Consider the following 12,021-nt stretch of genomic DNA (forward strand, 5'->3'; position numbering starts at 1 on the left):
AACTACGAAAAATCTTTTGAACTTGCAACTTATGTTAAATGGATAACTACTTAACTTCGGTTGCATACAAAAATTCTTAATCTTTACTTCTGCCCTCACCTTTATGATATTGATGTCAATAATTACATCTCTTTATATTGTATATAAATTAACACATGGAAATAATATTTCTTTCATTTTGCCTTTCAAATTTTATAGCATAATTAAATATTTTGCACCAACATTATGATAATGCAGAATTTTATTCTTGATATATGCATATTTTTCCCATAGAGTTATGTAGTTGTCCTGGAAGATAGAAACCACCCTTTGGAAAGGCTATGAAAAAACAGATGTGTGGATATTTGCCTATAGTTTCATTCTCTTTTGATAGGAAATCCAGGACATGGGATTTTTCTACTAAAGTCATAACTCAGTATCAGCATGGAAGAAGGGCTATGGTGGGTAAATGCAACAAAGTTTCCTTCCCCTTCCATGTGGTTTTTGGTGTTATTCTAATTTAGGTGTCTATGAACAATTAGCAGTTATGATTTCTAAAAGAATCATGGTTGTCAGTATATTTTTAAGGTCATACATCTATGATAGTATATATGACAGTATATTTTTAAGGTCATACATGGATGATAGATACCATTGCTAATGTGCTTTCTACAGTTTTATATATTCAAGTTGTGAAATATATTCACCTGAGTCTAGTCAGTGAGATACTTTGTTATTTTCCTTTCTTTCAGAACTGTCTTCCCGTTGCATCAAAGAACTATTGCCAGAGCAAGGCATAAAAGACCCATTTCAGAAATCAATACTGAGACTATATGGAAGCTGTGGCCTTGAAAATGTACACTTAAAAAGAGAATGGGATTGTGTTGTTGAGTGTAAGAAGCAGAAAGTATGTTCTGATGGCCTTACCCAATGTCTATCAAGTTGCCATAGAAAAATCTTCAAATGTTATAAATGCATAAAAGTCTTTAGTAAATCATCAAATCTAAATAGACACAACAAAAGACATACTGGAGAAAAAACATTCAAACTTAATGAATGTGGCAAAATTTTTAATCACAGCTACAATGTATCTGAACATAGGAAATTTCATATGACAGAGAAATCCTACAAGTGTGAAGAATGTGGAAAATCCTTTAACTGTTGCTCAAAACTTATTATACATAGGAGAATTCACACTGGAGAGAAGCCCTACAAATGTGAAGAATGTGGCAAAGCCTTTAACCAGTCCTCAATACTTACTCAACGTAAAAGAATCCATAGTGGAGAGAAACCCTACAAATGTGAAGAATGTGGCAAAGCCTTTACTTGGTATACACACCTTGCTCTACATAAAAGAATTCATATAGGAGAGAAACCATACAAATGTGAAGAATGTGGAAAAGCCTTTACCCAGTTTACACACCTTACTCAACATAAAGTGATCCATACTGGAGAGAAACCCCACAAATGTGAAGAATGTGGCAAAGCCTTTGCCTGGTGTACACACCTTGCTCTACATAAAAGAATGCATATGGGGGAGAAACCATACAAATGTGAAGAATGTGGCAAAGCATTTACCCGGTGCACACACCTTACTCAACATAAAAGAATCCATTCTGGAGAGAAACCCTACAAATGTGAAGAATGTGGCAAGGCCTTTACTCAGTGCACATACCTTACTGAACATAAAAGAATTCATACAGGAGAGAAACCTTACAAATGTGAGGAATGTGGCAAATCCTTTACCCAGTCCTCAACCCTTACTCAACATAAAAGGATCCATACTGGAGAGAAACCCTACAAATGTGAAGAATGTGGCAAAGCCTTTACCTGGTGTACAAACCTTAGTCTTCATAAAAGAATTCATATGGGAGGGAAACCATAGAAATGTGAAGAATGTGGAAAAGCCTTTACCCAGTTCACACACCTTACTCAACATAAAATAATTCATACTGGAGAGAAGCCTTACAAATGTGAAGAATGTGGCAAAGCCTTTAAGCAGTCCTCAATCCTTACTCAACATAAAATGACCCATACTGGAGAGAAACCCTAGAAATGTGAAGAATGTGGCAAAGCCTTTGCCTGGTGTACAAAACTCCCTCTACATAAAAGAATCCATACTGGAGATAAACCCTACAAATGTGACGAATGTGGCAAAGCCTTTACCCGGTGCACACACCTTACTCGACATAAAAGAATTCATACAGGAGAGAGATCCCACAAATGTGAGGAATGTGGCAAAGCCTTTACACAATCCTCAACACTTACTCAACATAAAAGAATTCATACTGGAGAGAAACCCTAAAAATGTGTAGAATGTGGCAAAGCCTTTACTGGGCTAAGAGATCTCACTCTACATAAATGAATCCATACAGGAAATAAACCATACAAATGTGAGGAATGTGGCAAAACATTTTCCCAGTGCTCACACCGTAATCTACATAAAAGAATTTATATAAGAGAAAAATTCTACAAATGGGGATATTGTGGCAACATCTTTAATAACTGCTCACATCTTATTCAACATCAAAGAAATCATACTAGATAAAAGTTAGATAAATGTAATGTGTATGGAAATGCTTCCCCCAAGTATTAGCCTTAAAATGCACAACAGTACTTAAAGTAAACTATGGTAATGTAGAGAGCTGACAATAGCTTTAATTATAACAGAGATCTTATTTGACATGGGAGAACTTACACTGAAATAAACGCTCCAATATTTTCTCAAACATTGCTTAACATCACAAAAAGTTTAAGGAATAGAAACCTTACAATTATAATGAATGTAAGATATACATTCATTTTATGCAAAAGATATACCTTAGAGAACACCAAGGAATTGAAACTTAAAACTACAAGACAGATATAATAAATTTCAGAATGCACTTAATCAAGAATCAAGTCTAAACAGATATCAGAGGACTCACAGGGCAATGCACTGAGTCACTAACACATTCTCACATTTCTTTAAACCAGGTTTTTGATTATAGAGAACAACCCAGTTAAAAAAGTTAGTTGATTTATTTGTATGTCAGCTTTAAAAAAGACAGAGTTTTTTTAGAGTTATAATCACATGTAAAGTATACTTTCTGGTCAGGGTGGTGTTAAAATGTAATAAAGTATAATTTTTTGCTATTTTTGACATGCAAATACTGATGTTATTCAACTTCAAATACAGTAGATGGTATGCTTTCAATCTTACCCTGATGTGAATGTGTGTGGTTAATGATAGTTACATCACATTTATTCTATATTAAGAATACAGTCTTTCTATATTAAGTAGACATTATTCATGTACTTTTCCATGGAAAATTGAAAACACTGAAATATGAGATTTATGAAATGGAGAGGTACTTTCGAGTTTTCTTGTAACAAACAGTATTTCAACTGATGTATGATGTAGGTATACAGATTCATATTCTTATGATCAGAATGAAAAAATTACAATATTAGAAATAACTTGTTTTACAATTAAACATTCAGATAATAAAATAGAATGAAATTTGGAATGTTTTTAGATATGTAAACTTAATTTTTTTCAATAATTAATATTTTTAATGTGTCAAACATGTTGTAGATAGAATGAAGTGTTATTTTGCACCAACTTTAACTTAACCCATGTTACTCAAAGTTGGAGGTAATGGATTGTAAAAATGTACTGTTGGATTACATAGTACAAAGACATCATTTGTGATCCTTTTTATCAGTGGGTCTACTTTGAAGAATAATGTTCCCAAAGCTTTTTTTCATTATATTTATAATTACATTGTTGCTGTAATGCTTATAATAAAGATTTTGCACTTAATGAAAAGCCATACATTTCTGAACACAGAATGACTAGTTGTTACATTCTATCCTACATTTTTCTTTCAACATGCAACTTGCTTGGCCAGTAAAACAGAAATAAGCATATTTTTTTTTTGAACTTTGTTATAAAAATTTAATGTCAACAAATAGGATAATTCAAAAACATATTATAATACTCATCCAATTCCTGCTTTATGAATTCAATAGTTTCCTTTTTCCACTTTATACATCAGGAGTGTCAGTTTATAAATCAAAATATGTTTATGAAAAGTCAGTATAGCACTTGAAACATGGGAGAAAACTAGTACAGTGTCTTAGTCCTTTTTTTGTTGCTACAACTGAATACCACAGACTGGGTAATTTATAAAGACAAATTTTTTCTTACCATTCTGGAAGTTGAGAAGTCCAAAGTCTAGAGGCCTGCCTCTAATGTTTTTTTTTTTCTGAGTCATCTCCCATGGTGGAAGGCAGACAGGCAAGAGAGTACATGAGAGAGGCAGGGAGCGAATGAGGCTGAACTCATTCTTTTATCAGAAACATGCTGCAATAACTAACTCACTTATGTGACATTAATCCATTTACGAAAGTAGAGTTCTTATTACCTAATCACCTCTTAAAGGTCCCATTTCTCAACATTTTTTCAATGGAAATTAAGTTGCCATCACATTTATTTGGGGGAACTTTTCAAACTGTAACATGTAGAGTTGCTGAATGATGCTATCAAACATTTACTAAGTGTTTAGGAAATAAAATAAAAATGCACACATATTTCATTTCAAAAAAGGTCTATTGCTTTAACTTCCATCTTTAAAAAAGTATCATCCTGCTTACACAGTGAAATTCAAACTCCTTCTGGGTATAATTTGAGATTCCTTTGCTTTCCAGACACCATTTACTCTAGCCAGTTATTTCCATAACCATATAGGTGAGCTCCTTTTTTTTTTTCCAGCATATTATGGGGGTACAGATTTTAAGGTTTCAATAAATGCCCATTTCCCCCCCTCCCCCCAAAAGTCTGAGTCTCCATCATGACCATCCCCTAGATGGTGCACATCTCACTCATTATGTATGTATATACCCGCCCCCCTCCCCCCTTCCACCTGCCCAAACCCTATTACTGTATTACCTATGTGTCCACATAGGTGCTACTCAGTTAATACCAGTTTGCTGGAGAATATATCTGGTGCTTGTTTTTCCATTCTTGAGATACTTCACTTAGTAGTATGGGTTCCAGCTCTAACCAGGAAAATATAAGATGTGCTATATCACCATTGTTTCTTAGAGCTGAATAGTACTCCATAGTATACATATACCACATTTTATTAATCCATTCTTGGATTGATGGGCACTTGGGTTGTTTCCACAGCCTTGCAATTATGAATTGTGCTGCTATAAACATTCGAGTGCAGGTGTCTTTTTTGTAGAGTGCCATTGGATCATTTGGGTAGATGCCCAGCAATGGGATTGCTGGATCAAATGGTAGATTCACTTGTATCGCTTTAAGGTATCTCCATATTGCTTTCCAAAGAGGTTGAACTAGTTTGCAGTCCCACCAGCAGTGTAGGAGTGTTCCTCTCTCTCCGCAACCACGCCGGCATTTATTGTTTGGAGATTTTTTGATAAAGGCCATTCTCACTGGGGTTAAGTGATATCTCATTGTGGTTTGATTTGCATTTCCCTATGATTAGAGATGTTGAGCATTTTTTCATATGTTTGTTGGCCATTCTTCTGTCTTCTTTAGAAAAGTTTCTGTTCAAGTCCTTTGCCCACTTTTGAATGGGGTTATTTGATTTTTTCTTCCTAATTATCGTGAGTTCTAAGTATATTCTAGTTATCAGTCCCTTATCGGATGCATAGGATGCAAAAATTTTCTCCCATTCTGTAGGTTGTCTGTTGACTTTCATGACTATTTCTTTGGCTGTGCAGAAGCTTTGTAGTTTGATCATGTCCCATTTATTTATTTTTGTTGCTGCTGTGATTGCCTTTGGGGACTTCTTCATAAACTCTTTGCCCAGGCCAATGTCTAGGAGAGTGTTTCCAACTTTTTCCTCTAGAGTTCTAATAGTTTCATACCTTAGGTTTAAGTCTGTTATCCAGCGTGAGTTGGTTTTTGTGAGAGGTGAAAGGTGTGGGTCCTGTTTTAGCTCTCTGCAGGTGGCTATCCAGTTTTCCCAGCACCATTTATTGAAGAGGGATTCTTTTCCCCAGCGTATGTTTTTGTCTGCTTTGTCAAAGATTAGATGGCTATATGAGGATGGTATTTTTTTTTTTTTTTGAGACAGAGTCTTACTTTGTTGCCCAGGATAGAGTGAGTGCCGTGGCGTCAGCCTGGCTCACAGCAACCTCAATCTCTGGGGCTCAGGCGATCCTCCTGCCTCAGCCTCCCGAGTAGCTGGGACTACAGGCATGCGCCACCATGCCCAGCTAATTTTTTTTTTGTATATATATTTTTAGTTGCTCAATTAATTTATTTCTATTTTTGGTAGAGACGGGGTCTCGCTCAGGCTGGTTTCGAACTCCTGACCTTGAGCAATCCGCCCGCCTCGGCCTCCCAAAGTGCTAGGATTACAGGCGTGAGCCACCGCGCCCGGCTGAGGATGGTTTTATATCAGGATTCTCACATCTGTTCCACTGGTCAATATTCCGATTTTTGTGCCAATACCATATTGTTTTAATTACTATAGCTTTGTAGTATAGTTTGATATCTGGCATATTAATGCCTCCCATTTTGTTTTTGTTGCCTAGAATTGCTCTTGATATTCGAGGTCTTCTTTGGTTCCATACGAAGCATAAAATTATTTTTTCTATGTCTGTGAAGAATGCTGATGGGATTTTAATAGGTATTCCATTGAATCTGTAGATCAGTTTGGGTAGTATAGACATTTTGATGATATTGAGTCTGCCGATCCACGAGCATGGTATGGATTTCCATCTGTTTACATCCTCTGCTATTTCCTTCCTCAGTGTTTCATAGTTCTCCCTGTAGAGGTCTTTTACGTCCTTGGTTAAGTATATTCCTAGGTACTTTAATTTCTTTGTTGCTATTGTGAAGGGAATTGAGTCTTTGATTTGGTTCTCAATTAGATTGTTGTTGGCGTATATGAATGCCTCTGATTTCTGTGTGTTGATTTTGTATCCTGAGACTTTACTAAATTCATTGATCAGTTCCAGGAGTTTCTTGGTTGAATCCTTGGGGTTTTCTAGATATAATATCATATCATCAGCAAACAGTGAAAGTTTGATTTCTTCTGCCCCTATTTGGATACCTTTGATTCCATTTTCCTGTCTGATTGCTGTAGCCAAGACTTCCAGTACTATGTTGAACAGAAGTGGAGATAGTGGGCAGCCTTATATGGTTCCAGTTTTAAGTGGGAATGATTTCAATTTTTCCTCATTCAGTATGATGTTGGCTATGGGTCTGTCATATATGGCTTGTATCATTTTTAGCTATGTCCCTTCTATGCCTATTTTCTTAAGTGTTCGTATCATGAAAGGGTGTTGAATTTTGTCAAAAGCTTTTTCTGCATCTATTGAAAGAATCATGTGGTCTTTGTTTTTGCTTCTGTTTATGTGGTGAATTGCATTTATAGATTTACATATGTTGAACCATCCCTGCATCCCTGGGATGAATCCCACTTGGTCGTGGTGGATTATTTTTTTGATAAGTGTCTGGATTCGGTTAGCTAAGATTTTGTTGAAAATTTTTGCATCTATATTCATTAGGGATATTGGTCTGTAGTTTTCTTTTTTTGTTGCATCCTTTCCTGGTTTTGGTATCAGAGTAATATTCGCTTCATAAAAGGTGTCGGGGAGGTTTCCGGTCTTCTCAATGTTGTGGAATAGTTTCTGCAAGATAGTTACTAGTTCTTCTGTGTAAGTATGGTAAAATTCAGGTGTGAAGCCATCTGGACCGGGACTTTTCTTTTTAGGGAGATTTTTAATTGCTGTTTCTATTTCAGCTTTGAGATTGGTCTGTTCAGGGAATCTATTTCTTCCTGGTTGAGCCTAGGGAGGCTGTGTGTTTCTAGAAATTTGTCCGTTTCCTCCACATTTTCTAGTTTGTGTGCATAAAGATTTTTGTATTATTCATAAATTGTATCTTGTATCTCTTTGGGATCAGTTGTGATATCTCCTTTTTTATTCCTGATGGAGCTTATTAGAGATTTCTCTTTTCTGCTTTTCGTTAGCTTAGCCAATGGTGTGTCAATTTTGTTTATTTTTTCAAAGAACCAACTTTTTGTTTTATTAATCTCCTCAATAGCTTCCCTGTTTTCAATTTCATTTAGTTCTGATTTGATCTTGTTGATTTCGCTTCTTCTGCTGGGTTTGGGGTTGGTCTGTTCTTCTTTTTCCAGCTCTTTGAGTCATTTCATTAGATTGTCTATTTGTGATCTTCTTGTCTTTTGGTTATAGGCATTTATGGAGATAAACTTTCCTCTCAGTACTGCTTTAGCTGTGTCCCAGAGAAGTTGATAACTTGTCTCTCCATTGTCGTTTTCTTCATAGAACTTTTTTATTTCCGTCTTGATTTCTTCATTTACGAAGTTAACATTTAGTAGGAGGTTGTTTAATTTCCACGTTTTTGTGTAGAAAGGTGAGTTTCTGTTAGGGTTGATTTCTACTTTTATTCCACTGTGATCTGAGAAGGTACATGGTATGATTTCTATTTTTTTAAATTTCTTGAGATTTTCTTTGTGTCCTAGGATATGGTCAATCTTAGAGAATGTCCCGTGAGCTGATGAGAAGAACGTATATTCAGTGGATTTTTGGTAGAATGTTCTGTAGATGTCTGTCAGACCCAATTGTTCTAGAGTTTGGTTTAAGTCCATTATTTCTTTATTAATTTTCTGTTTGGATGATCTGTCTCGTGCCGTCAGTGGGGTGTTGAAATCTCCGGCGATTATGGAGTTGCTATAAATCCATTTGCTTAGCTCCAGTAAGGTTTGCTTTATGAATCTGGGTGCACTTTGTTGGGTGTATATATATTTAAAATTGTTATCTCTTCTTGTTGGACTGTGCCATTCACCATTATATAATGACCCTCTTTGTCTTTCACTACTTTTGTTGGTTTAAAAACTAAATCATCTGAAATTAGAACTGTCACACCAGCCTTCTTTTGGCTTCTATTTGCTTGGAATATTGATCTCAACCCTTTTATTTTTAGAATATATACTTCCTTGCAGGTTAGATGTGTTTCCTGAAGACAGCATATACTTGGCCTGTATTTTCTTATCCATTCAGCCAGCCTATGTCTCTTGAGTGGAGAGTTTAAGCCATTCACATTTATTGAGAGAACTGATAGGTAAGGTAGATTACTGTTCATTCTGTTGGGTTGGATGTTGTTGTTATGATTTCTGTCTTGAGCCATTGTAATATATGGCCTTTAATATCTTTGGGTTTTGGTTGTTTTTATATTCGTGGGTTATTATTATCATGTTCCGTGCGTAACGCTGTTTTAAGTACTTCTTGTAGGGCTGGTCTTGTCTTGGTGAATTCTCTGAGCCTTTGCTTGTCTGAGAATGTTTTTATTTCTCCTTCATATACGAAGCTTAGTTTTGCAGGGAATAATATTCTAGGCTGGGCATTGTTTTGTTTCAAAAGAGTGAGAATGGGGCCCCAGTCTCTCCTTGCTTGTAAAGTCTCATTAGAGAAGTCTGATGTTATTCGAATTGGCTTTCCCTTGTATGTTACTTGTTTCTTTTGTCTTACAGCTCTTAGAAGGGCCTCTTTAGTTGATACTTTGGTCAGTTTGATGACTGCATGTCGTGACGTCTTCCTGTTTGCGTTGAATCTCCCAGGGGTCCTCTGAGCTTCTTGAACTTGTATATCAAGATGTTGAGGAAGGCCTGGGAAATTTTCCTCTATTATATCTTCAAACAGCTTGTCCAACCCTTGAGTGTTGTCTTCTTCCACTTCTTGTAACCCTATGACCCTCACATTAGGTTTCTTCACATAATCCCACAGCTCTTGTAGGCTTTGCTCTTTTTCTCTTGTTTCTCTGCTCTACTTCTGTGACTGATTTATTTAATTGGAGGGTGTTATCTTTAAGCTCTGAGATTCTTTCTTCTGTTTGATCTACCCTGTTCTTGAGACTTTCCACTGTATTTTGTAGTTCCTTGAATTGATTCTTCATTTCGAGGAGTTCGGTTACACTTTTCTTCATTGTGTCTATTTCTTTTCCCATATCCTGGAGGCTTTTTGTGGTTTCTTTGTGTTGGTTATTGAGTTGTTGTTGCAGCTGGGTGAGTGTTCTTATGATCCACATATGAAATTCCTCTTCTGTCATATTGGTTGCCTGATTTTGGTTGGTGTCCATTTCTAGGGGGCTGGTGCTCCTCTTTGGGGGTGTGTTTTCCGTTTGGTTCTTCATATTTCCTGAGTTCTTTCGCTGATTTATTCCCATGGCGATCAGTTGTTGTTTCTTTCCTTAGGTTATTGTTTGGGTATTCACATACCTTGTTTAGTTTCTGAGGCATTAGGTGGTGTCTGTGAGTGAAATTGGACCACTCCCTGTATATTGAGTCAGTGGGTGCCGTGGAAAGGCTGTGCAAGATGCCATCCCTGTCAGTAGGTGGCGTTTGTTTGGAGGAACAGGCTATACTGTTGATTTTGTGTCCTGTTAACAGCTCTTGTTCTGGACGGAGCTGGGTTGGGTAAGCCTGCCCTCAGGCCGTTAGCAGGGGTCAAAGTTCTGTTCTATGCTTCCAGGGAAAGCTGTCAGGGTGGGGCTGGAATGGTCCCACTCAGCCGGAAAGTCTGTGTGTGGGGGTCGGGCTGTCTGAGACACGCAGTCTGGAGCAGGCCTCGCTTCTTTCCACCCTCCCCATTCTGCAGCTACTCCTGGGTCTCTGCCAGCAGGCCAGACCACAAGCCACCAGGCTTCCCCGGACTGTGATGCCGGCGAGGAGGTTCCCTGCACAGGAATGCCACCTGGGTTGGGTGCACGGCCTCCTCCTGGGAGGAGGATTGCCCTCTAGGACGCCGATCCACCCCTGGAGGCACACACACCTCAGTAGGCTGTTCACGTATAACCCTTCTGTGCCCCGGGAATGCTAGCCCTCGGTGCAGGGGATCTTGTCTGCAGGTCCGACCTCTGGGTCCCAGAGTTCAAACTGTATCCCCACCAGGGAGAGGATTTCTGGTCCCAATTCACCCACAGGGAGCCCAAGCTGGGTCTATGTCTCTCAGCCTCTGAGTCGGCACCGTTCTCCTGGGAACACGGTGCCAGCAGCACCTGGGAGGGCGGGCGGGTAGGGAGCTCACAGTCTGAGTTCCCCTAAGTCAGATGTAGGGTCCCAAATGGGAAGGTCCTGTTCCCTGGAGGTGCCTCTGGCTGGCGGCTGTATTGTCTCTCTGGGCAGCCACGGGTAGGGTCGGCGGAGGGGAGGAGGAGGCAATATGGCGCCTGCCACACGGCTCGGATCTGTGCACACGGAGGTGCCCGGAGGAAGTTGGGAACCTGGTGCCACGTCTGCTACAGGCTCACCGCTGGCTGGCGGCGGCAGCGGTCTCTGGGCTGGTGTCCCCAGGTCTCTCCACCCACTGGGGAGCCCACCAGCAGTCCCGAATGCAGGGGAGGGGAAACAGCAAATCCACCTACCCTTTCCACTGGTCTCTGGGCTGCTCCGGTGGTCTCAGCCTCCAGTTCTCCTCCGCAGCCTCCTCCCGTGGAGTCTCCTGGGGTCTCAGGTACCCCTCCTTCCGGCCCTTGTCCGCTGTATGCTCGTCTTCTTGCTTCTTTCCTCTAATTTCTGCTAGAATCTGTCTTTTCTACAGAGACACTCTGTCTGGCCATCTTGCTCCGCCCCCATTTTTTTATGTTAAAATTGTAACACACTCATTAATTTTATTTCATCAGAATTTGTATCATTGGAGTGTAGGTTCTTATCAAATAATCAACAGGTGTCCTGAAAATTTCATCAAATTATAGGAGCTCCCTCTAAGAAACCCCATTGGGGAGGGTGAACTGCAATGCAGATTAAAGATAATGACATATTAATTACCCTTAGCACACCCTAGGTCACATTGTAAATATTATTATGCCTTGGCTAGGGAAACACTAGATTGATAAAGCATTCCCTCCATCCTCAGGTGTAGAAGTGACTCAGGGTAGAACTAAGGGTGGAGCAGCACTGAAATCGAATGGCAGCCTTATCCATCTCCCCAGGTGGAGCAATTGCTGGAAACAGCACCAAAACAGGGCACCATTGTCCCGAGAAGAGCCAGAGATCCAAA

General features: G+C 38.9%; 1 protein-coding gene across 1 annotated transcript in view; it reads left to right on the top strand.

Annotated features, from left to right (window-relative positions):
• The first annotated feature begins 1,090 nt into the window (after positions 1-1,090).
• LOC142865675 (uncharacterized) overlaps positions 1,091-12,021 on the top strand; it is a 101,649-nt gene continuing 90,718 nt past the window's right edge. The window contains 2 exon segments of the mRNA XM_075998857.1: positions 1,091-1,709; positions 1,875-2,411. Of these exon segments, the coding sequence (XP_075854972.1) occupies positions 1,091-1,709; positions 1,875-2,411 (1,156 nt within the window).

This window comes from Microcebus murinus, chromosome 31 (assembly GCF_040939455.1).
Source record: "Microcebus murinus isolate Inina chromosome 31, M.murinus_Inina_mat1.0, whole genome shotgun sequence".
NCBI lineage: Eukaryota > Metazoa > Chordata > Mammalia > Primates > Cheirogaleidae > Microcebus > Microcebus murinus.